Below are 26191 nucleotides of genomic sequence, written 5' to 3'. Positions count from 1 at the left end.
TACAATATGGTGTTTATCATTTACTGCCATTTGTGTTTTTCAGTTTTGGGTTTTTCTGGGTAAGGAATGGTTTCACAGAATATTTTTTTGAGTTAGATGAAAAGATTAACACAACTAAGTACAGAGCTATGAGGTTACTAGATTAGCATAGCTTCACATAAATACTGAAAACAGGGTTAAAGTAGCTTGCTTAGCTCTGTCCTCAATTTAAAAATACACCGATCTGCACATCCAGGCTAATATATTGTAACATTTGTAAAACCACAAACCCATTTGCCATCCTTGGACAATGATTTGACCTCCAGCAGATATTCAGATAGCCTTACAGATAATGGATATCTCATGTAAGTCTGCTTTTTCTGTACACTGGCCATTGTTTACAGTCCGATTAATAATCTAAAGGAGCTATCTGCTAAGAATTGTAGTTGAAAAATTCAATAACTAAATAAACTAAACTGACAGTGTTACAGAGATAACTTCTGGAGTTAGTATGCAGTGTAAACACTCCCTGGTCCCCGTGCTCCCAGGCCAAACAACTAGCTGCATGACTAACTGAGCTAACTAGCTATGGGTACTCTGGTGATTCTAGGTGCTATCGTAGGCAACTGGACTTGTTTCAGCTTCTTGAAGATGTTTCACCTCTCTCTGTTAAGCTGTCTGGGGAGGGAACTAGATACTACATTGTAAGTGGGTGATAGGTAGTGTTGTAGGCCACCTCTGACCGCCTCCACCTCCTTTTACTTTAACACTACCTAAAATCTACCCACAATGCAGCACTTAATTCTCTCCTCAAACAGCTTAACATCCATTCACACCTGGGCTCACCTAACCCTAGCAACCCACATGAAGGCTGGTTGGGTCAACGACCCACAAGAGGCCCTAATGACTCTGAAACTAGAAGCTCACACGGGTCCTTAATGACTCCGTGAGGACACTCCCACACAGAGTTTAAAAGCCTGCCAACTCTCCTCCAGTTAGGTAGAAGTGAAGAAGCCTTGTGGATGATTGGTGCCTACGATAGCACTGAGAATTACTATGACCTGGATGACTGGGAACCTTCATCAACACCTAGACTGGTGATATGCTGCCCCCCTGTGTGTTTTGGGCATGAATTCGACATGTAGCCAATTCTTACATATTGCACTTTTAAGACGTGGGAATGGAGTTGGATTTGAACTCTTAATTTATTTGCATAATGATACAAATCTATTTTAAAAAAACTAGAAAGTGACCTCATCAGACGATAGCAGATGTGTTTCACGATGGCATTTTGCAGCCAGTTCTCACACCCACTGCGTCAAATGAAATGCAATCTATTTTATTCATACAGCCTAATCTTAATCAAATTGCCTCAGTGGGCTTTACAATCTGTACAATGAACAACACATTCTGTCCTTCAACCCTCGATACGAGTGAGGAAAAACTTTCAACAGGGGTAAAACATGATGGAAGAAACCTCAATAAGAGCCACAGAGGAGGGATTCCTCTTCCAGGACGGACAGACTGCATTAGATGCACAGAACACAACAACAAAATCACAGTTTACAAATTTCATTGAAAGAATATCTGATACACGTAAATTATGTAAAATACATGTGAAGTGTGTGACTAACAGGCCATGGTATCTCCAAGTGTTGCCCAAGTGTCTGAGTCCAGTGAAGCAGCCTGGTCTGTGGTCCGACGCTTCTAAGTGTGACACTGTAGTTACCCCTCTAGTGTCACTTCTGCAGTGTCCCTCTCATGCAGTTATATGAAGAGCACGAAAAGACCAAGCTGGGAGTTGGAATTATAATAAACAAGACTTTGCCACTGAACATTTTCAGTTACGTTACGCAGGTGAGTTAACTTACATAAATTACGTGACATAATTTTCGGAGGTGATGGCCTATTTTAACCCAAAGTATGATCTTTTCCTGAACATGTGCCAAAACCCTAACTAAACTGTGCCTATTTTACGATGTTATTTACAGTCCAAAACCATAAGATGTCATTATCTATGAAATATTTGCCATCAAGCTTTATTCTGAGTGTAACCGGACATCGCATATTACGTATTATTGCTAACATGGCCCTGGAGCCCTCCCGGTGTCAAACTGACTCTAGAGGAGTAGGTAGAGCGTCATAGTGTGGAGTTTTAGTCACTGATCATGCTGCCATATTTGACATGTTGGGATCGAGAGAATGTGTTGCACTTCGACCGATGCGTTCCCCCTCATTTGCTCTTTCCATGGACTGTTTACCTGCATTTAACCAAACCCTGCTCAGACATGATTGGTCAATAGTACTTAGACTAAGAATTTACTACATAGGAAACCAGAACGCTTCGGATGCCAATATCTATATTGAGTAAATGTAGGCTACTTAATTACATTCCATCACTGGTTATTACCATCACATGTGCTATAACATGTTCCAACAATATTCTTGAATACTACTTTTCAAATAAGTTCCCTTCGTTTTCATCACTGTATCAGTGTTGCTTTATACTTCCACTCCACTTTATTTTGTATGCAAACATTGTACACTTCATTATTAGATCAAGTACAGACACTAAGAGGAGAGGAAAACAGCACTATTTTTTATGCTGATAAAGATTTGGTTGTTGAAAGCTTCAGTAAAAGTTTGTGAATGGACCTAGAGTGAAGATCATTTTCTAAACTACAACTTCCACCTTCAGCCAGGAACCTTTATCAAATTACATGCAACAGTTTTAACCCAAGTTTAGTTATGACATGTTACTCACTTGGTCAAGGTCAAGACTGAAGTGTCAAACTCAATACATTTTGTGTCTGGTATAAAGCGGTGTTTTCCCTGTCAATGTGGCCTCTTACCCTTTGTCTTTTATTCAGTTTTACCCCATACGTGCAGTGGCAAATTGACTTAATTCATTCAATCACTACTTCCACTTGTGAAATGTTTTGAAATCGCTAACTTTTGCAAAGTCAGCAGAGGAAAACAATCCCCTTAAAACTGAAATGCTTTTGTTATTTTCTCCCCCTGGTGTGAAATTGAGGCAAACATACAGTGCCAGGGCAAACAAATAGTTTAGGGCGAAACAAATCTTGGCTTGCTGCACGGAGCACCACTCTCCATCGGAGCACTTGAACAAACAATCTGAGCATCTGGTGAAATAATCGCTGACTCACTGGTATTGATCAACAACCTGGTCACCCTCCCAAAGGCCCATTACAGTAATACTTTACAGAAGAGTACAAATGTTGTTTATTACCTCTTTTATGGCCACATATATGAGATTAAATGGTAAAAATCAACTCCCTGCACACACCTCTGTGCTGTGGGGACGCCGGCAGAGGCCTGAGAGGTACAGACCATGATCCCCCAGCTAAACTCCATGCCAGTGATACCCTGAGACTAATGATTAAAACAAGCCTTCTCGTCTGTTTGACTTTCAGAAAGCCAGATTTCCACCCCCTGCGCAGCACTTTTCATTCCAGCTACATTACATAAATCAGTGGACTGCAAAGGAGTGGAAAGGAAGAGTCCCATAAGTAATAGGTGGGGTGGGGGTGAGGGGGGATATCATATGGGACAGGACTTTACTACAGTATAGAGCAGCATATCTATTAATTGCCTTCCTCAATTCCTTTGAGTTGCACAATCAAAACAAGTTCTTGTGCAATCCAGGAGGTAAAATTAGACCTGATTATAACAACGTGGAGTTTTGTCCAACTTTTTTCCGTCTATCTCAGGAGATTTTTCTTCATTAATCAACATTTCTTGACAAGTTAGTGGCTTGTAAAGAATTCCTGCACATCCTGCATCTAGTACAAAATGGTTGGTGTCTCAGCTGTCACTTTAAATGCGCACAGACAACTGTTAACATTTACATCTATGTATTCTACCTCAATAATTTTTGCGTATACGCTCATTATCAAAAGGAAAAAGACGATATTTTGGCGGCATTTGAGACTAAAAAAAACCCTTAGAACACAACATAACACGCGCTAACGCCTTCTTAAGTTGCCGTGACAGCACAGGTTCTGCAAGTTGACACGTTTTGAACACTGAAGCACATTTAAAGCGCAGTGAGCGCTCCTCTTACCGCTTTGGGTCCTCTCATCCTCGCAGCTCGCTGGTGGGTCTTCGTCTCGCGCTGGCTGCACGCGGACTGCGCTGCTGCCCCGCTGTCACTGCCGAGCGCTCAGTCTGCCTATGCTCTGCTGCGCGCGCACATGTACGCACGCTAAGGCGAACTTTTTTTTCATGTTGTCTTCATCCACTGAGGTGCGTGCAGCTGATCACAGTCACGTAATGTAAAGTGTGAGTTATCAGAAGTGCTTTTATAAGTTTACATTACTGGACTACAAATACTCAGAGATGTTATGTTTTCATATCTGCCTTAAGGACTCCATCATGGTGACCTCATCACTAGTCTTTGGTATTATCACCAATGTTGTGAAAAGCACCCAAAAGTCATATATGAGTAAAAGTAAAGATGCTGTGTTAAATATTACTTTGGATAAAAGTAACACACCCACACACATAGTAACCTATTTGAGTATATGAGTATAGGTCTTAAAGTGTCTGATATCAAATGTTTTTAAAGTATCAAAAGTAGTTTTCTGGCAATAAATGTGTTTAAGTGGCAATCTTGGCTGTGATGCAGCATGTAATCCTCAAAGTAACAAGTAACTACAATTAACAAATACATTTAGTGGACAGAAAAGTTTCATATTTTCCTCCAAAATGTACAACAAGTAAAGTTCCTCAAAGTTTCACTCAAATCTGCTTTAAGGACTCCATCATGGTGACCTAATCACTATTTTTTTGTATTAATACCAGTGTTGTGAAAAGCACCCAAAAGTCATACCTAAGTAAAAGTAAAGATACGGTGACTTTGGTTAAAGTGAGAGTCACATTAAATGCGTATTGCGTTTAACTAACAGCAATGCACCTTAGGGGACCGAGCATTCTGTTCTGCTGCCCCTCGTCTATGGAACAGCCTCCCTGAATACCTGAGGGCACCACAGACTGTTGAATGCTTTAAAAAAGGACTTAAAACTTTCCTTTTTAGTAGAGCCTATGATCACTAAGTTGCTATTGACTTTCAGGTGTTTTGTTTTTCTTTTTTTTTTTTTTTTTGTTTCTTCTACTAATGTTTTTCTTGTATTGGTGCTTTTCCTGTAGCACTTTGAGATTTATCTAAATGTAAAGTGCTTTACAAATTAAATATATTATTATTATTATTATGTATCTATAAAATCATCATATGATTGTAAGCTTAAGAGGAGTGTGATAGAGAGAAAGAGAGAGAGAAAGAGAGAGAGATATGGTTTTCACTAGACTGAGTTTTTCCTTTTCCAGTTGTAGCCCTGTACGCTGTATCAACATTTATCTCTTTTTTCTGTCTTTCCAGTGTCCTATTTCTCTTTTATAACTACCATAACACCACATATATTAATAAATATATGTGTGCTTGGGGGGAAATTAATGCTAAATATTACCGCCCTCTCACTCAGGGTGAACTCCCTGCTCCTCCCACATTTACACCAATCACATCCAAACTTGGACGTACTTTATGACAGGCTGTCAAACCTCTGGACGTGTCTTCGCACCGTTAAGACTGGCATGAATACACAAAGGAGGCGAACGAGCAGAAAAAACCTTTTATCAGTGTATCTGATTACACGGTGAGACTTCAAGCCAGAGTTGTATTTCTGATTCCCGAGATGATGCACAGAGCTGTAAACAAGTCCTCTGGGACGGCTGCTCAAAGCAAAACCAGATGGGTGAAAACAATTCACAAAAGAACATATTCTCCATGAAAAATTGGAACATTGTAGGGGTTTCATCTGCTAACTAGATACAGAAAACAGCTGGTTTTGGTCTCTTTCGCTTGCCATCCTCTCTGTTTCTGTCTCTCTTCTTCAGGTGCAACAAAGCCATAGAGAATTATTAATAGATCTTTTTCACAGCGCACATTCTGACTTGTCATAGCAGGAACAGAACCGGCGTGACTCATAACATTAGAAAATGGCTCTTTTTTATTCAAGTGTCCGTGTGACAGGGACGCGCTCAACACCAGGACCCTGAAACTGCCATCCTTCATTTTCATTATTCACACTTGTGTTTCTCATGTTGAAATGTCTTACAGTATTTAACAGAGGGCTGATTCAAGGTTTTTGCGTCCCATCTCATTCGATCAAATTAACTCCAAATGTGTTACTGGAAATGACACGGTGCAAATGAGACCAGCTTGTAGAGCAAAATGAGTTCCACATTTTACATGAGCTCCATCCAGTGTTTTTTTTTTTCATATGAATCCTGTTTGTGTCCAATAAGCATTTTCACGATATTTACAGTAAATCTGAGGGTTCGTAATATGACAATATGGCAAAAGAATGTAATCAATAACATAGATAATGACTGCATTACTGTATGCATAATACCTGGTTAGTATTGTGTCTCATGGTGTTACAGCTGTGCTTTTATCTATGTAACAAGTCAAAATGTGCACTATGAAAAAAAGGCCTGCTGTACAACACCTGTACACTGACGTCCTCAGCCTGTTTTCTCACCTGTGTAGGCAGATAAGATTATAGTTCCTTTTTTGGGAGTGAAAACTTTTATTTTTTGTTTGATTATTCTAGATGTTTGTTTTATTTGGATTAGAGCTTGGTAGCATTTTATTTTTCTAGTTATTTGATTAGTTTAATTATTTCCGGGTTTAGAATGTTTAGTTTTGTCTTGTTAATGTTTCGTTCTGTTTGAAAATTCAGGTAACACTGTGGGCGGCCAACGTTAGATAGGTCAGGTTAAAGGATAGGTGTAGGGCCATGGTGCACCTGGGTGAGCCTATGGTTTGATTTTTGTATTACCAGAGCAGGAGAGGCATGCAGGATGCATTTGTTGTTTGTTTGCTTACTTGTTTTTTTACCTTTTTTTTTTTTATTGAACCATGAAAACTAAAGGAGCCTTGAACGGACATCGAGGTTACTTTGCCTGCATACAATACAAGCCCATAGTGCAGCAGTGGCTCTCTGATTTGCATTTTGAATATTTGGTTTAAAGTTTCATTAACATTTTTTTAACAAATGGCCGCTACATCAATGTTGTTGTAAAATGTGTGTAAGATGGAGGCCTCGTCTCCCACTGAACCAAATAAAAGAATCAAAGTTCTCGAGAGAGGCTTCTGTGAGAGTAGATGGCAACTTGGGACGCTGGGGGATTCAGCAACACTGACTGGTCAGGCTGAAATTAGTCAGAGCTAAGGAGAGGATTGTGTAAGGTCCATTAATTCAATGTGCCAAAAATGAAAAGGATGTAAGCTGTCTGACCTTAACAGCTCTGGCCAGAGAGTGAAGAAGTTCTGATCCGAGGTCCAGTCAAGAAAAAAATAAATAAAACAACAGTTAAGGCGCATCGTGAACGTGTAGAGGCTTGTAGAGAGTTGCCAAACTTTATTCTTTTGAATCTTTGCATCCATCTAAAGATCTCCTTGATTCCAGATGAGGAAGAAGAAACAGGACATTAAGTTCATCTGCTGTAGGTCTACCACAACACATGTTGTACAGTGGATCCAAGCTTTTTTTTAGACATTTAAAGCAGTTCAACAGTGATGCTCCTCTCCAGTGTTGTCTCAATGGACTAGTTTGTTTTTTATTTAAATCTGTTGGGGTAGTAGTAAAACTCTACTATCTCACAATTAAATGCAAAGACTGAACCTTCGTAGGAGGTGGGGAGGAACTGCTGCTTTATATATTCTGATGTTTTGTTTCTGTTTGTTTGTTTTATTGGGTGCTGATTATCTTGTGTGGCCTGTCCTCTTCCAGATCTCCACAGTGGAGTGGAGGCCTCGACTTGCTCAGTCGTGTTCCTGGATCCACGCTGTTCACATATTCTATGTATATTTACTTTTATCAGACATTCTATCAATTAAGTTTGTAAACTGTCATGAACTGTCATGAGCATGTGACATCTACTGCGTTTCTGTCCGTCCTGGCGAGGGGATCCCTCCTCTGTTGCTCTTTCTGAGGTTTCCTCCATCTTGTTTTTCCCCTGTTGAAAGGTTGTTTTTTTTTTCAATATGGCTAGTTATTCCTCACTCGAATCGAGGATTTAAGTCTTCAGATTGTGAAGTCCACTGAGGTAATGTGATTGTGATTTTGGGCTATATAAATAAAAGTGAGTTAACTTAATTTGTCGTAGTCTAAACAAAATCACACATTGTCCCTATCATCCTAATAATCTGAGTGAATCCTAATCCTTTATTTTGATTTTAATTACTGTCCGCGGGAGAATTTGCGTAGGGGATTGTCATTAGATTATAAAACCTCTCACTGGACAGTTCAGCACTTGTTTTGCTGAATAAAGAATTTGTTAAAATATCTTGTTCATGGTCAACATTCATTCATTTTATTAACAGCAGTGCCACCTCCTTGCTGGCTGTGGTATTACTTCAGTGACCTGCTGCTTGGTGCTCCCTTTTTCCAAAAGTATGTTTACGTAAATACAAAAGGATTTACAAAAATAATGCGGATGATAAAAATCTTCTACTCTTTTTTTTTTGGATATACATGGAACAGAAATGGAGCCATTGTTGCAGCACTGTTATCTAATCATAATAATCCGGTTATAATTAATCACAGCTGCAAATGTGACTCATATCAGACTGGTTGCCACTTGCATGGTATAACAGCTTTTTGTAATTTTATCTTTGGAAGTTTGACAGTGATGTGTACATTTTCACAACAGCAAGAGAGGAGGTGCATCCATAACAAACAAAAATGCAAAATAAATTTTAAAAAATGAATAGATTGAATAAATATGTTTGGGTTTTTTGCAAGAATCTCTTTTAAGTTTACGTCATGTTATCAAAATCCACGTAGAACCATTTTTTATGCCTTTATATGTTAGAAAAATACAGGTGACAATACTGATAATCATTCATTGTTTTTTCCTGCCATGAACACTAAAACATTAAATGAAAAAGTTTGTGATTTCAGAGTGACATGAATTGTGGTTATATAGCCGTTTGATTTAGAGTTACATGCCACGTTTTCCAGTAAAATTAAAGACAAATTTAAGCAAAAAAAGGTTCTAGTTAGGAGGGAGGACGGACTGCTTTTCAAAGACAACAAGTGAGAATGCTTTAATCGACAGGTCACACCGGAGTCGGTAGCGTTCTTGATGTGATACCTTAGCTCCCGACCCCGCTCCCCCGGGCTGCTCTATGATTTAAAACCAGCGCCTCTGTCCGGTACTGCGCCATCTCGTTACGTTAGCTCAGTGGCTAGAAGAAAGCTAGCTCGCTGCTTAAGGGGGCGAATCGCTTGTGCTCAAAAGGGACGACCTAAGTTACAATTTGACAGATTTTACCGAAAGCAAGACATTTTACTCGTAAAGGTCGTGGTGAGTATTTTGTTCCCAGACATTTTTCATTTTTCCTTCCTTTTTCTTTTGTTTTTGGATTTTTTTCCACGATGCTTTTTCTATTTTGCGAGTGGACAGAACGTAATGTGCTGGCTAGCGAAGTAGCTAGCTTAGCTAGCTTGGAGACGCTCATCCCCCACAAAAACACGAACGCTGGTTGTGGTTTTTAGAAACACGACGCTGTGGATGCATCTTAGCTACTGCTTCATCCCCCTTTTTTGCAAGTTGGTGTAGCTTTGTTTTTGTAGCCTTTACTGTGAAGACTTTTCCTTGACGGGACTAATAATGTTTTTGGCACGCTTCTCAGTCAGCCCACCAGCTAAGTTAGCCTTAGCTAACAGCGTCAGAGGCTCTTTTGGTTTTGTAGTCGCTGCTTCGCCCTGATCCATTATTGGTTACAGATTATCGACGACAGATCCGTCAGAATTTTGCAGGTTTTGGTTTTTGCAAGCAGTGGAACTGGTCTGATTTGCAGTGTATTTTTGTGCTTTTTAATTGGTGGTTGGCTAACGTTAGCCATGCTGGCCGGCTTTGAGCCGCCGAGGCTGTCGCAGGGCCGGTGTTTCACACTGAAGCCTGACGGTGGCGCTGTCGATGTTCCAGGCGGGTGTGTTGTGGATGGTTTAGGTAATTTTTGATACCCCGACTTCTGGCTCATATTGCTCAGTCTGTTTGCCTTTTTTCCCTTTTTTTCTTATTTTTTTGGTGGAGTAGATTTTTTCCTCTTTTTTTTTTTTTCTTTTTCTCCCCCCCTTTTTTTTTTCTTCCCCCGATGAAGAGTGATTTTTCGGATTTTGCAAGCTTTGGACTGCCAGTGTTGCTGCATAACGTTTTACAAATACACATTTATGATAATTAAACGTTGATCAATCTGAACGAGTATTATGGCTGTTTATGTGTATTTAAAATCAACTCACGATTTCATGTTCATTCCTGGGCTGCACGTTCAATCATAAGCCCCATGTAGTCTTTTCAGTAGAGACAAAGGCCAATACACATCACTGGAGAGTTGCTTGTATACTAAAAGAGTGGATCTGTAAGATCATGTGACAGTCCTGGACACTAGCATTTATCCTAGTTATAAGTGACAAATGATACGTGATTTCCCCACATATAATCCCATTTACATATCAGCTACTTTCCACCATTTCGAAGAAGTGAAACTCAACTTTAGTTTTAATTTTGTTTTACATCCTACATCTGGTTTTGCTTAATTTATATAGTTATTTCCTAAGCTGTTAGGTATGTCACTCCAAGCAGACATTTCTCTATGTGTAAGGAGTATTAAAGAAATGGGACAACCCATGTTTAGAGTTTTATTACTGGATTGGTGAAACTCCATTGACTTCAATAACCTTGCTTGGCTAGTCATACCTGTCTAGCCACAACAGTTGTTTGTTACAACATGAAATACCCTTTGCTACGTTCCCATGACTTGTCAGCTCATGGGTTAAAAAAAAAAAAAAGGACGTTACACATTTTTGCACTCAGGCATGTGCTCAAGTTGATCTGCTCTCCTAAAGGGCGTCACTGTTTTAATGGCACAGACTCCTTTCTTAACTCCCTCAACCAGGTTTCACTCAAACAGAAGCCTATGTGAAGTAGTTGGGGGGGAGGGGGGGCACCTTTTCAGTCCATAAATTATATGAATGTAATGGTTTTTGTCACTTTTGTGTTCAGTCCCAGGCTTGTGGCCGTTGGGTGTTTGCTTTATTCTACTCACTTCTCGTAGCTTCTGTTAGACGTAGCGCTTAAAAATGCCTTGGGGTCAGATTGCAGTCCCAACGTAGTTTAGTTGTAATTAGTTGGTTGCACATTCCTCGTCACTGACTCCTGCACACACTCCAACCAGGTAAGACTTGGTGCAACATAACCCTGCTCAGCTTGACTGAGGTGTGTTTTCTGTCACCTCAGTATAAATCGTGAGGGGCGAAGGTGAAGGTCGAGACACCAGCCCAAACTGATCCCAGCCCACAGTGTCAAACATCAGACAGACGACAGCCCTGCACACAGACGCTATGGAGTGAGTGATGAATGTGATGGGGTTACTGTTGATGCCACTGCTGTTTTCATGTTTGCTATATCGGAGCTCAAATTTCCCATGTCCCAATTTACACACAGCTCTGGGCTTCACTAGGTGCTCACATCGCCCCTTGTGTCTGTAAGATTATTAAATCCTGTTTTATGGATATTGAGAGAAGTCACACACTTGGGAACAAGCCCCTGTTCTATGGGAAAATACCATTTACAGAATGATTTAAACTAGACAATAATACGGTGGGTTTTAATGGTGAATTACAGCTAAAGTTTTCATAAACCTGTTTAACTGCTCCTTTTGAAATGAACAGTCTTTGTTTCAATCTGCTTCACCATCATTTTAACCTGACTGATCCCCAGAAACAAAATCATCCAGCCCTGATTGAGTCAGTCAACATTAGAGTATTGTGACATTTCCTTTATCCCACACCTAAACCTTTGGCTCACTAGATTACATTTAATGGCACATGACATTGAAAATAACATTTTTATGAGTCCCTTTTCAATATAAAGTTTAAAGCTTCCGGTGGCTACATGTCCTGTTTCCGTCACCCGGGTGTAAGTGAAGGGTGGTTACGTTTAGCTGAACCATGTGGCACAATCTCCTCACAAAGATCCAACAATTATAGATTTTGATGATACACCATTATAATGCATTATTTCTCAACACTATGGATGTATAAAATCACATGAGCATTTTTATTTAAATGCTCAGTTGTTTTCTCCCCACAAAATGTCTCTGTTGGCTCTTTTCTAACAGGTGCTACTTTTGAACCAGTCAATACAGTAACCAGGTAACACAGTACAGAATGACATAACTGTGCCATATGTCCTTTCCAGTTATGTTGCAGCTGGTTTTCATTGCATAACATTGCACCATAATGGCCCTTTAATCCTTTTGAAAGTAAGAAAAGAAATACTAGCTTTAGCTGAGGCTGACATTTTAAACCTCTTTTATGCATCCCTGTTTATGTCAGTTATAAGCTTTAAACAAGCTACTGTCTTGAGATTTTGGGGGGAAACGGCACATGTTAGTGTGTTGAAAATGCATTGGTTTGTCTCGAAGGTGATATATAGCACAGAAATGCATAAATATGCCTTTTTTGTTTCTTCATCCTCAGGCACGTAAAGATCATCTTGAAAATACTGGTGGTGGCGATTTAAGTAATATTCACGATTAAACAGGGATGTCATCACTTCAGCAGGCCGTTATTAAAACAGTGGCTCCTCTGTGGTTTCATATTCTATAACTACAGTTATATGTTGCCCATATACAGCTTTTTAACCAAAGTTCTTTTAAATATAAAGTCCAGAAGCACATTGGAATCCATTTAGATAAGGCTGAACACACATCTCACTGTGTTTTACATGCAGCAATATAATACTGTGTAAGAAAACTGCAATGTAGCGTCCCCCTTCATAAACTAGTATACCAAAAACAAATGCATCATATACATGAGGTCAGCAACTCTGATTTAACTATTTGAATGCTACCAATACCTCTCAGGTCTCAGTAAATGCACAAATGCGCCCCTCTTTTCGTGAAGACTAATTTTGTGTTTGGGTCTTTTTAGTGCTAGCACTGTGGTCTCACATGTAGTTTCTGGTCGAGCTGTGTTTGAGTCTGTTACAGGCCTAAAATATCATCGTTATTATGCTTCATTTGTTTGGTTTGTGCAAGCATGTAGTGCCAAATGAGAAATAATTTTTTTTCCATCCCTCATGAGTATTTTTAGACTGTGAGGGAGGATGTGGTTGTTTTGATAAGAAGAGACTGGTAACATGCAGCTTGTAGATTTTATGCAAATTGGGTCTCGTGGAAATTTCAAAGCATCAAATTAGGTCACACCGCACACATGTCTCCTGTTGATACAAAGAGGGTAAATGGTATCACAGCAGCAGTTTCTCTTGTCAGGCGCTTTGATTTAAACGTCTTATGTTCCCAGGAAGGCCTGCTGATCGTCTCCGCTTTTGTCTACCACATCTGGGGGACTCTCCAGTATTTGACCCAGAAACAGGAGCAGATCAGTACTAATTCTTTAACTAAATCTGGGACTTGTGTGTCTGTGTGTGTCTTCCTGCTAGTCATTCACCCACCACCTCCAGCCTAATGGCCAGCAGCAACGTCACTAACAAGACCGACCCACGCTCCCTCAACTCCCGGGTTTTCATCGGCAACCTCAACACCCTGCTGGTCACCAAGGGAGATGTCGAGGCCATCTTCTCCAAATATGGCAAGATCGTTGGCTGCTCCGTCCACAAGGGCTACGCTTTCGTCCAATACGCCAATGAGAGGAATGCCCGGGCTGCTGTCGGCGGGGAGGACGGGAGGATGATTGTTGGACAGGTCCTTGGTAAGAAATCAGTTGAACTTTTTTTCTTATCAAAGCCAGTTTTTGATTAGTCCTCTCAATGAGATCTTTTCATCAGACACTCCCATGAATTTCTGAATATATGCATCTTTAGTAAAACTGTTCTGTAAGCAAGTGGTTCTCGAACCCTTTTCAGCTTGTGACTCCTTAAAACTAAGCAAATCATTTTATGTCATAGGTTGGGTGTGTTGTAGTTGCTAGTAGAGTAGAAGAGTAACTGCGACTAAATAAATCACCAACTAATATGATAATTAATGAATTTCCGTAATTTTTTTTAAGCAGTCAAAACTCTGACTCCAGCTTCTTAAATTTTAATATTTTCTGTTTTTTTTTACCACTGTTTCACAGTAAATTGAGTATGTTTGGGTTGTGGACAAAAGATATTTGAGGATGTCAGAAGGTAAACCTACTTGAAGAAATGGATTAAAATAATAATTACTATTTTAAAAAGATTTACCATCTGACCTAGTTTGGAACCATTGTAGGAGGAGACTGTGATACTTGAGCTGGACAAAATATTTTTAAAAAATAATTGTCTGACATGTGCAATTCTGGTGCGCCTTTACTAAAAAAATGCAATTTTTTGTTGAAACATCCTGCAAGGTTAGAGGTGATTTAAAAATGACAAAGAAAATTGGATTTTCACAAAAAGTTCAATAATCTAGCAGATTCTTTAAATGAAATCTACTGTCATCATTGAAGAAAAAGAATCTAGAATCTATGAACATGTAAATATTGATTCATAGATGTCTTCTGGCGTCACTGAAAAGTTAATTCTCACTGTTTGTGCAGCAGAGGTTTTAAGTTTCAACATCACACCTTTTGTAAGCTGTTATCAGACTCCGCACATTAAACTTTCTGCACAGTTGAACTCAAACATCCAGAAGAAATGACAAGAAGCAAAACATTTTTTTTGTCGTGAGAGATTTGGCACAAATAACACAAACTTTCTTTGAATATTTGTACCCTCAAACTGTTCAGAACTGTTCAAGGAAAAACATCTGAAGTGCTTTTGTTGATCTGTAATCTGTTTTTTCCTTTTCTTTCTCAGACATCAACCTGGCTGGAGAACCCAAACCTCACAGGTCAAAAACCACCAAACGCTCCGCTGGAGACATGTACAGGTCATTCATAAACATACCTTTAGGAACAGTTAGGGCTGATATACACATATACACATATACTTAAATATCACAAGTCAGCACAACAACAAAGGGAAGTCTCTACATGTCTAAAACCAGAAAATGTTTCCATCTTCTTGTTACCTCATGTGGAATTTTCTTGTTCTTCTTCCTAAACAGCAGTTCCTCATTTGACCTCGACTATGACTTTCAGAGAGATTATTATGACAGGTGGGTTAAATGGTTTCATTTTCCTCTCAGTTTGAAAGAAAAAGTCGGCTGGAAGTCCTGTTAAGCAGAGTAATCCTTAATTTTATTTATTTTTCAGTGTGTAAGAGTAGGTCTCACTGGTTTCCCACAGTGTTTACCTCATTCAATAAACTGTCTATATCCAACAGAGCTACAAAGACACATGTAGTAATTAGGTCCAGTCCACACTCTGTCCATTTCAATGTTTTGTCGTTCTTTGTTTGATCCCAGAATGTACTCGTACCCGTCCCGTGTCCCCGCTCCCCCTCCCCCCTTGTCACGGGCCGTGATCCCGTCCAAGCGCCCCCGGGTCAGCTTGAGTGGAGGAAGCAGCCGGCGAACCAAGAGCAGCTTCTCCTCTTCTTCCAAGAGCAGTCAGAGGACTTCCTCGTCCAGAACAAGTGAGTCTCTCAGCTGCTTACAAGATTACCCAAAGCTTTATCAATCCCTATTGGGAAGTTGGGGAGGGTAACAGCGAAACACTAAAAAGGGTCGGTTATTTGTTTTTACTGGTAAGGAAGGTTATGACAGAGTACAAGCAACATTGTACTATTTATCAGAAGATGTGAGTTGTTTTGACGAATCGTACTCACTGATCAAACAAGACAAGCCTTAACTTGTTGCAGTTCTTGAATGTAAGAATTGTAATATTGTACCTTTTATATTGTAATGATTCTGATATTTTAAAGATTATTTGTGAAAAATGTCAATAGATAAGTCAAAAATAAACATGAATGATTGGTCATAGTCACAGTTACTATCTCAGCTGAGCTCAGTGAACCCTGATTGCTTGGCTGTGAATGGTGAAGATTTATTTTCAAGATTTGTCTCTATTACACCTCATTCAAGTTGCGCATCTACGTCTTTTTAACTCTGGTTCTCTCTTCCTTTACTCTGCAGTGAAGGTGGATGAACTGCAGACCATCAAGAGGGAGTTGACCCAAATCAAAAGCAAAGTGGATGACCTGCTGGACAGCCTGGAGCGCATGGAGAAGGACCACAGCAAGAAGTCAGGTAGGAGGGAACACAATGTTTTTTTTAATGGAGTTTTTTTTTTTTTTTTTTTTTAACTCTCAGACAGAAAGTCAGTGTGTTATAACCACATTTAATATGACGGACAATGATTTCTAAACACGCCCTCCTGTTTGGCAGAAGCTAAGAGTACAAAAACTGAGCCAGGCGAAGTGACCTCACCTCCGCACCCGAGCAACAAGAAGGACGAGGGACTGAAGAGAGACAGGGAGAGCCAGGAGATGAATGACTCGGATGAAGACGACGATGATGAAGAGGAGGAAGGAGACCTGCTGGAGGACGAAGAGGTGAGACTGAAAGGTTTACCACACAAAGTGGAAGTGCACACACTGTTTTTGCTAACATGATCCACTGTTGCTACTACATGGTCTTAACTTGATCCACTTTCATCCCTTAACCTTCCGTCGCTCATACAGACCTCACACTTTTTCAAACGGCAGGTGAAGAGTCAAGAGAGGGAGGATGAAGAGGAAGAAGAGGAGGAGGAGGAGGAAGGCGAGCACGTTGAAGGCGACGACGATGGCGACAGTGTCAATGGCGATGAGGACTCATAGACACGGACCACACCGACGCATGCCGCGTACACACAGCTTCCAGTAGGAACTCGGACTCCTGTTTTAACACTCATATTGTAGATACAAAAAGCAAATGTGCGCACACACACGAGCATGGTGCACACACTCTGTTGTTCCATTGTCCCAAAAGCCGTCTCTTTTTTTTTCTTTTCTTTTTTTTTTTTGTTTATTTTGTTTACCAGTTGTCCAGTATCACTGTAACGGGAATAATTAGCTGTAGGTTTCGGTTTGTGTTTTCACTGAGTCCTCACTGGTCTTCAGGAGATGGCAGAAACGTGGACTGTTCATGTTCTCAGAGACGACAGCTCGAAGGACATGTCTTAACGCGAGGACGGAAATTCAGCTACAAAAGGCCGTTTTTAGGTTCAATGTATTTGTTTCCCTCAACGGTGAGTTTGTTTGACCTTGTGTGTCTGTATGTTGATGTCAGTTTTTTATACTATTCAGTTTCAGTTTAACTGTAAAGGATTAAATTGCAATAAAATATTAAAACGGAAAGCGCTCTCATGTTTTGCTTTGTTCTGTTCATTCCAAAAAAAGAGATCAGTGGTTTTTGGGGGGTGAACAACTTTCTGGACAAATTTGGATTTTGTGACAACGAAACATTTGTGGAGCTTCACAGCACAACAGTGTTGTAGCATTCTCCTAAACAACCGGAGTAGACAGGGATGATTTAAAACCTAAAAAGAAAAAAGCGATAAAAATGGCTCCATACAGCTCATCAGGCAAAATCCAAAGCTCTGGAATCCCTAACTGATTTGGGAAGATCACATCTACATCCTTGACACGCGTTAAAGTTTGCGTGCACCTGCTCCAGGTAACACTTTTAGCTTAGCAGCTACTGTGAAAAGTTTGGTTTAAAGTCTTTTCAATCAGTTTGGTATCTTTGAGCTTCCAGAGAAACGGGTTACACCAGATGATCTGTGTGGAGCCTATTTATTTGTCTTTTCTACCAGTTTACTTAAGTTAAAAAGAATGCTGCAACTCCGTTTTGCTGTACAGCTCCAGAAAGTGTGTGTGTGTGCGCTACGAAACTTCAATTAACTTTCCATCTGCATCGGGGTGAGAAGGTAACTGGTCCTCTAACCACTTTATGAATTGCATTTAGGGGGGGAGGGGGGGCCTTAAAAGATTTTTGTAATGTTTGTAAAAAGGCTTTTTTTGACACTTTTGGACTGCAGCATAGTGAAACCAGTCATTTCACACATCAACTGCCTCGGAAGTCATCCGTCCCTCCCATCAGTCCAAAACCAGGTCAGGTTTTCATCCAAGTAAGAGCACTTATTTAAAACCTGTTCATTGGATCTTGGAATTTGAAAATGTAGCTTTGTTTACTGTGGTTTGATCTCCTGATAAAGCAGTGTCACAAAAATGTTTCCATGTTGGCAATGAGTTCTGGTGGCCAGGCAGGTGGTAACCGCACCCTCAGACTCAGTCAGATATGTTTGGATAGAAAACAAAGGCCCGACTGTTCAGATGACAATGCAAATTGTCCATTGTAAAAATCCATTGAAACAAACAAGTGAACAACAGATAGACCTTTATTGCTAGATTAGATGGAGCCCCTCAGGCTGTCCTTTCAACAAATATTTTACAGTCACATTACATACACATGCATATTAAAACGTATTAACAACCTTCCCGGCAGCGAAGATGCACAGAGCACTAACGACATCCAGGATGTTGGCTGTTTGTCAATCGAGGTTGACTGCCAGGATGCAGCTCAAACTCGTTCCACCGAAGTCTGTACGTTTGCAAAAAAAGTCTTGTGGCGCCAGATCAACAGGTTTAAGTTTACAAAAGTGTGAGAGAACAGTTTCGACACCATTTCCGTGGCCATACAAAGAAAAAAGTTAAATAATTGTTAGGTAACTAAAACCACAAGAAGTGTTTGCAAACAACATATCGATATCATGCATTTTTAACTTTTGAGCTTCATCTCAGGTACTAACATAGTGCAAAAGAGACACGTTGAACACGTGGAAATAAGTTCAATAAAAACATTTTATACACAGTGTGACACTCGTGCGTAAATCCAGCGCATGAGCTGTCTTCATTGTGTCTGACGGTCCTCAACTTCCTCTGGGACTTCTAGGCTCTGAGCATGAGGGGCACTGTGAGGACACTCAGCAGGAGCAGCACAGCTGGAAGGGGGAAAGAGAAAAAAAGCATTTATCAGAATATGTTTGTTCTTAAAAAGCTTGGTAGTTCAGTGCTGTGAGGATTTTGTCACACAAAAAAACTTCTCAGTGGCATTGGGATTTTATTTTTGCAGGTGTTGAGACATTTATACCGCAACACTCCATCAATAAAGCTCGAGGGCTACACCTCTTTTCCAAAGAAATGCTCCTGGTACAATGATTATCAGGATGTGTTAACAGTTTTCATTGGAACTATTTATTTAGGACAAAGCGGTTAAGATAAATGTCCCAAGTGATGTCTTTGGGTTCTCTAGAGTTACGTTTGTCTCACTGAGCTAATAAACATCTGTTCATTTCCAGAGGGAATCTTGTGACCTGATTTCTTTCTGTGTGCTCACAAGACAATCTCTCCGTCAATGTCCGAGTAGTAGTTGGCCCTCAGAGCTTTTGATCACATCACATCAGTTTCCCTCCCTTAACTCCACTGGCTGAGATCGTCTGATGTGATCGAACAGCTGATAAACGTACCCTGAGGTGAGACACTACTCAGGTGACTCGCTCTGCACCGACTGAAAGGATCTCTGAGTCAATTCTTTCCCATAATTAGTACCAACTTGCATCTTTCTCCCCAAGAACCTTCAATTAATTTACATATTAGTCTTATCAAGTAAGCTATAATCTAATTACTATTATTTATGGCCCTAACAGTGCTTCCTGCAGGGCATCATGCATCTTTCTGGACAACTTTCAAATAATTTCTTAGTTTCCTTTAATTGATCCACCTGATTTTAATCTCCCCATAGACATTACTGTCCCTTAAATCTGTTGCATCAGAACACCTTCTACATGTAGAAACCATCAACTAGTGCATATTTAAAATGACATTGTGTTGTTTACCATGAGGGTGGTCAGCTCCGCTCATTGCTGTGGCGTTGCTGGTCGGGTCGGCAACGTTCAGGGTACCGCTGTCCAGGACAGTGGTGAAGCTACCAAGATTATCTGAACAGTTAGGAGACAGGGCATTAGGAGGGTAGACATGTCCCCATTGACAGCTGGGCAGCAGAGTAGCTTACTCACAATAAAATGTATTAATTCACTTAATTAACAGTTGAAATGTAATGTAAATCAGTATCAGTTTGAAAGAAAGAGCATCACCTTAATCCTTATGTATCTCTGGAGTTTGTTTTAAAATCTCACCACACCTTGAGATGTGAGATTAAAACAGACTAGCAGAGTGTCCAAAGCTAACTAGCTAGCATTAGCTCCACAAAAACTAGGTGAAATAAATAGGCCTGTCAGCCGACTTTTTGGATAAAGTAGTTTAAACATGTAAACTTTTCTTTAGCTTACAAAGCTTAAGTGAATTAAATAAATGATATACTATACTATATAATTAAGTGAAAATTACATTACTTTAAAACGCAATCCACACTTTGGGAAAGGTTTATCTACATTAAAACAAACTAATGAGTATCAAGGCTAGTTAGGCTAGCCAAGCTGTTGCTTTTAATTTCAGACAAAACACTCAAATTAAAATGCAACTACTTATTTCAGAGTAATTAGTTTTTTGTTTGTTTGCTTTTTTTACTTATAAGTCTACATTGACTGAAACTTTTTCACATCAATTCATTGATCTAGGGCTAGCTTCTGTATCTCGCTACTATGCAGGAGCACTTGGAGTGATTTAAACTACCTAGTATATGTGTAACTTTAAATGCTCAGTTTCAGCTTTGTCCATAAAGTCAGCTGTCCAGCCACATTTCATCTGTTTATTGGGGGGCGTGCTAATGCTAGGTTGGTTTTCAATCTATGATCAGCCTTTACATGCTCTTGGGGAAGTACCTTATCATCAGCTACTGTTTCTATTAGGCTATCATATTGTGAACCAAAATTACATTATCTACAGTGAATGTTAATGTGTTTCCACTTACTTCCATTAGTAGTTCCATTCCCGAGGAGGACTTGGAAGGTTGTAATGTGACTGTCTCTGGTGCTGGTGGCGTTCACGTTTGGGATGTCATACTCGCACTTGATGACATTGCCATCCACCATGCCACGAATTTCTCTCACGATCTGACAACAAAAAGTAAGATATGGTGAGGTGAGATAGGAAGGGAATAGCACAATTCTGTGTCCCAAATGTGGTTGGTGCATTTATTAAACTGCCTTAGATATCAAAATATTTGGATTTAGTTTTTAGCAAAAGCAATTTAAAAAACCCAGATCTAATCATCTTTAAGTGCTTGTAAGCGCATATATTAGATTTTGTGCTCATCCATTGTTTCATATGACATAAACATGTACATTTCCGTATGCTTGAGGAATGTAAATTTAATGAATGTGGTTTTTAATCACTCCTTATGACAGTTAATTTGAGACCTCACCGTCTCTACTGGAGAGAGCGTCCCGTCAGTGTTGTTTCTGGTCATTGTCCGGAAGAAGAACGACCCATTGTTCATGCTGTTCTGAGCACAGATGAAAAGCGCGGTGGTGCCCTGAGGAAAGATTTTGTGGTGAGACGATGAGAAGACTTCCTTGAATTGAGGACGGTAACAAATTGCAATGTCATACTCAGTCTCTTTGTTAGTGTTGGACATGAGTCAATAAAGTGATGAAACAGTCCAGACGACGTTAAGAATTCCAGTCCTTCTTGTTCCCCGTGAGCTCATCTGTGACCGCTTTCGAGGCCATTGTGCTTTATTTTTTAAACTTCTGCTTCCCTGTTTGCACATTGTGTGTTCATGCCAAGGTATGTGCCTCTGCAAAGTCTATCATTTTGCACAATATGACAACATGTTTGTCTAAGATAATCCCATTTCTGTCTGCAGCCACTGGGGACAAAATTCCAGTGACTTTATAAAAAAAAAACTAAAACCTGCAATTACCCAGATTCTATGAAAAAGGCTGAAGTAACCAGCGTGTAAACAATGTTTCTGTCCAGTTTGAACTTTTTATATCCTTTTGTTTAGTTGACAGGACACTAGCAGAATTAGCCTACAGTCTTCAAAGACTGAAGGGTTGAGCTGCTGTATTAATAACATACTATACTGATAGATTAAATTAGTTAAAAACGTTAAAATAATCATGGTTATTTACAATTTTGACTAGCTACACCAGTCAACCAGACACCAGTCAAACACTGTTGCCTTCAAACATTAAAGAAAAATGGTCGGCTACTCCATACTAACCATTACCAAAGTCAGGAGCTCAGATAGAGTGTTGACTATTGGTCAGTTTTTAATGGAACATTCAGGCTCTTTTTATGAGCTCAACACATTACACAGCAGGTCAATATGTGAGACAGCCATGTCGTGTTTAACCAGGTCTATAAAAGGTATCAATAAAGAGGGATGTCAGTTTTTGCCTTTGTTGCAGCTCGACCATGATAACAACTGGACATTAGATAATATTTGCTGGGTCATGCCGCTCAGGTGTCATTTAACCTGTCTCCTTTTAACGGCTGCCTAACGCAACATCACAGCTGATCTCTGTGATTCTGGACCGTCTCGTTTTGGGGAAGAGGAGGAAGTTCAGTCAGGCTTTAGCTTTCGCCGAAAGAGCGCCCCTTTGTTGGTCAAGTCATTTGCTTTGGGACAATACACCGTGTATTTGAGAACTGGGACAGTTGTTTGTTCAACTGAGCAGGAGGATGTTTGAATAGTTGCGTTCGTTACCTCTGAAGCATTCTGAGTCAGTCCCAGTGCGATGTATCCCATGGACTCTCCCCTGAGTTCGACGGACAGGACGGTGCCGTTGGGGGCCACTGGGGTGGAGGCGGTCAAAGACGCGAACAGACAGGTGCCGTTCGCAGCAGGGTCACAGTCATTTGGTGTCTCCACGCACAGTTTAGAGACGCCGCAACCATCCCGAGTGATGTTCACCTGGTAAAACACACAGTCATTTAAACACCAGCACCAGCCATTCAACGACATTTTTAAGAATCCTTCCGATGTAGTTATCTGCCTTGAAAGCTAGATTCTGGTATTTTCCAAACTTTGGCGTTAAGAGGTCGTCAAAATGAGTCACTACTTTCAGCTGATTCTGCATTTTGTTTGTTCTGACATGCAAAGATGTGTTAAAATTGACTTTGTGTGTTACCAGAAAAACTTTGCTGTGGGTAATGGGGTAAAGGGTAGTGACACCAATCTTACGGTCAAGTTTCCATTAAACACACAGTATGTAATATCAGCCGCTAGTAGAACAAAACGAAAGAAGTAACCAGTGTGGAAACATGGAAGATGCTGTCTTCCCTGTCAAACAACCACCACCGCTGACGAAACTGACTCTGTTTTAATGTTTTCATCACATTATATTTAGTTTACTTTGCCGACCTCCTCTCTCACTCTCTGACTCTTTACAGACAGTTAAAGCGGCTGGTGACCAAATGAAACGCACCATTAGCTTGAATGCGTCGTCATGAGGACCTCGTCATTTTTTTGACGCTTTAATGCAGCAATGTTACATATTAAATCTTTAGCACAAGACAAGGAGTACAACTCAGCCAGGAAAAGGTTGTTAACTGAGGAAATATGGCGTTGGTTTGCATTGTGGGAAATGTAGTTCCCAGTAGTTTCTGGGTCCTAACACGAACTCTGGACTAGAAATAAGAAATTGTCGGCCTCTGCTGCATCGATTTTGAAAACTGAGCCCAGTAAATTCTTCGACTTTCTGTCTTTTAAAACAGAACTGTAATATACATATATTTATCTGAAGACTTAAAAACCCTGAATCATACAAAATACTTTTTCTGTGAAAGCCTAAAAGGAAATAGACTGCAGCTAAATGACAGCTTTGTGAGCAGCTTCAAACCTCATTTAAGCTGGATTTAAAGTAGTTTTTAAACAAATGTTATAATTCTCTGTTTAGATTACAAAGGTCAAGTGATATCTACACTGAGAGGATGAAAGATAAAGAAAACAAACCTCTGTGTTACTGGCAAATGACAGATGAAACGTTCCTTGGACACCCGCGGCCATAAAGGCCATCAACGCAGAAACCAGCAGGATCAATCCTCGTTCCATTCCTGACGGGAGGACACAGAGAGAGCGAACAGGAAATAAAGAGTCAATATTCAAACCAGACAAATAAGGTTTTGTATATACAAATCACTAACATAACCATACTTGAACATACAAGTTAATGATTACAATTCAGATTGTAGATTAGAATGTACATTATCAACGAGGTTTTTGCAGCTGTGCATCCATAAATTCATGTAAGCCTACAAGAGTGCTGCGTCGAGTCAAAGGATAAAGAAAACCAACTCAAAACGCGTTCTCAACTGGAAGACCTTAAATGAAAACAAAATAACTCTATTATACTGTGTGTACCATAATGTGTAGTTATTCTCTAGTGAAGGAATCAGAATAGATACTAATTAAAGCGATCTCTCCTTCTCTTCCAGGAGTTTGAGACGAAGAAAAACTTCAAAGCCGCAAAATTAAACAAAACAAAAAAGAACACAGTTCTAATTTCTGATTATTTGTACATCTGGATATTTCAAAAATATTTAAAAAAAAAAAAATCATTACATTTTGTATAGTTCAGAAGAAAATGAGCTTCACTTTCCACTTCTCTCAAATCATACAGCAACGTATTTATCCTTCAACTGATCTGGTTAGTAAAACTTAAAATTAACTTAAAACACTTGATAATGATATTGAAAAGTAATCTTACAGTTATAATAAAAAACAGTAGTAGCGACTCAGTTAAATCTCAATACAAAAATGTGACTTGATCGAGTTTTTCCTCCTGGTTTCAGAAAGTCTTACCTGAGCTGTAGGTGTGAGATGTTGATGCTCTCTGTTCAGCTGTCTCTGCTGCTCTGTGTGAATTTGATCCCTGTGGAGATTTAAATCAGCTCATGTCAGCGCTGATGCACAGCGGAGGGCGGGGTCTGCAGCATCCTGAGGGAGGGGGCGGGGCTTTGGGGGAATTCACCTGACCCACTACCTGCCTGGAAGGTGTGTTCTCCAGGAAGCTTTTTTCTGAAAAAATCAGCGGTTCACTGAAGGGGCTGGCAGTTCTTCTCAACGCACATTTTCTTGTATAACTCGTTTGATGAGCAGCAGTGATGGAATGTAACTGATTTATATTATGCTGAACAAACTCAATAAACAAACTTCTCTTTGTTTCCCCAACTGAACAAACTGGATAAACAAACTGACTTAAAGGATTAGAGGATGACACAGATTCACACTGTTTGACTTTGTTAATATGTGGCAGACCCTGCCACCTTTTTTTAGCTTCAAACTGTTTTCTGGACCTTATTTTCCCCTGAGAACTTCTTGTTTATTCAGTTATGGAAAAGATAAATATTTCAGATTTTGTGTAATTTCCTCGTTATATTGCTGAATTTCTGAGCCACTTTAAATACAATTTGTAAGCACTGGCAAGCTGCTGAAGGTCACAAATAGAGTGAATGCAAATTAGCAGAAGAGCCACTAACTGCTGCCAATTCTACTCTTTTCTGAAGCTTCCTATGGCTGTAGCTAGCTGCCATTAGCTTTTTAGCTCAGTTAGCAGTGCAGCTAGTGGCCCTAAGCTGACTTGAGTGTCCGTGGCTTGAAGCGATTTAGGAGCCTCGGTGTTACAAAGCTGGCAACAGATCTGGGGTTGGCAGCCTCCATTTTTGACATAACATCACATTTCTTCCCTTTCTGTTGATAACTTTAGTTGCTTTCTTAACGTTTCTTCTTCTTAACTGCAATTCTCACATAGTTATTACATACTGTACCTTTAATTGGCAATCTGATTCGATCTGTCACATTGTGTCTTACTCAGTAACTCAGACTATGAAATGTCATCCATCGTTGCTTCACAGTCGCCCCTCCAGTGTCACCTGCTGACCTGACATCATAGACGGTGAGACCACAAAAACCAGACTGCTGGCTGTCACTCCTGAGGTTTTCAGGTGAAACACACGGAACATCGTGACCCTACATTCTTATAGGCTCAGTAATCGGTTTCCTTTTTCTGAATGAGGAAGTTTTTGTTTGTTGGTGACAGCTATGATCTCGTCCATCCCGCTTAGCAGTTTTTGAGCTGTCTATGGTGAGGTTACTGAAAGTTATCAAGAGAAATGTGTTAATTTGTAATCAACCAACTTTAAATGTAACTAGATTTGACTTTGAACACATTAAAATTGACAAGATTTAGGTGTTTCCCCACTGTATTTTAATTCTATTGACGTTGAGAGCCTATATGAAACTATATTTAACCCTTTGCGAGACCCTCATCTCTCTCCTAAGACACAGACTGATCAGATTTCT

At 39.9% G+C, this 26191-nt stretch overlaps 3 protein-coding genes across 13 annotated transcripts in view; 1 reads left to right on the top strand and 2 right to left on the bottom strand.

Moving 5' to 3' along the window:
• glis1a (GLIS family zinc finger 1a) overlaps window positions 1-4176 on the bottom strand; it is a 46485-nt gene extending 42309 nt beyond the window's left edge. The window contains exon 1 of the mRNA XM_030401582.1: window positions 4064-4176. The gene's annotated coding sequence lies outside the window, so the exon portion shown is untranslated. The remainder of the gene's footprint in view (window positions 1-4063) is intronic.
• A 4932-nt stretch (window positions 4177-9108) lies between these two features.
• LOC115572462 (heterogeneous nuclear ribonucleoprotein C-like) lies at window positions 9109-17277 on the top strand. Of its 11 annotated transcripts, none has more exons than XM_030402557.1 (9): window positions 9109-10020; window positions 11308-11416; window positions 13516-13784; window positions 14854-14926; window positions 15107-15154; window positions 15404-15573; window positions 16073-16186; window positions 16325-16491; window positions 16645-17277. In XM_030402557.1, the coding sequence occupies exons 2-9, from the start codon at window positions 11412-11414 to the stop codon at window positions 16756-16758; spliced, it is 960 nt and encodes a 319-aa protein (XP_030258417.1). In that variant the 5' UTR covers window positions 9109-10020; window positions 11308-11411; the 3' UTR covers window positions 16759-17277. The 11 variants fall into 11 exon arrangements, with proteins under 11 accessions (XP_030258417.1, XP_030258407.1, XP_030258416.1 ...); XM_030402547.1 differs by having other exon boundaries at window positions 15104-15154; window positions 16621-17277; XM_030402556.1 differs by having other exon boundaries at window positions 9216-9372; window positions 14854-14887; window positions 16621-17277.
• A 1025-nt stretch (window positions 17278-18302) lies between these two features.
• On the bottom strand, window positions 18303-25851 carry LOC115572373 (putative ferric-chelate reductase 1). The gene is made up of 8 exons (XM_030402375.1): window positions 25762-25851; window positions 24692-24761; window positions 23843-23943; window positions 22595-22801; window positions 21305-21415; window positions 20852-20993; window positions 19818-19919; window positions 18303-18923 (listed from the first exon to the last, which is right to left on the bottom strand). The coding sequence occupies exons 1-8, from the start codon at window positions 25849-25851 to the stop codon at window positions 18871-18873; spliced, it is 876 nt and encodes a 291-aa protein (XP_030258235.1). The 3' UTR covers window positions 18303-18870.
• Between the last annotated feature and the right edge of the window lie 340 nt (window positions 25852-26191).

This window comes from Sparus aurata, chromosome 21 (genome assembly GCF_900880675.1).
Source record: "Sparus aurata chromosome 21, fSpaAur1.1, whole genome shotgun sequence".
NCBI classification, from domain to species: domain Eukaryota; kingdom Metazoa; phylum Chordata; class Actinopteri; order Spariformes; family Sparidae; genus Sparus; species Sparus aurata.
The sequence above is the reverse complement of the archived record's forward strand: the minus strand, read 5'-3'. Positions and strand labels throughout refer to the sequence as shown.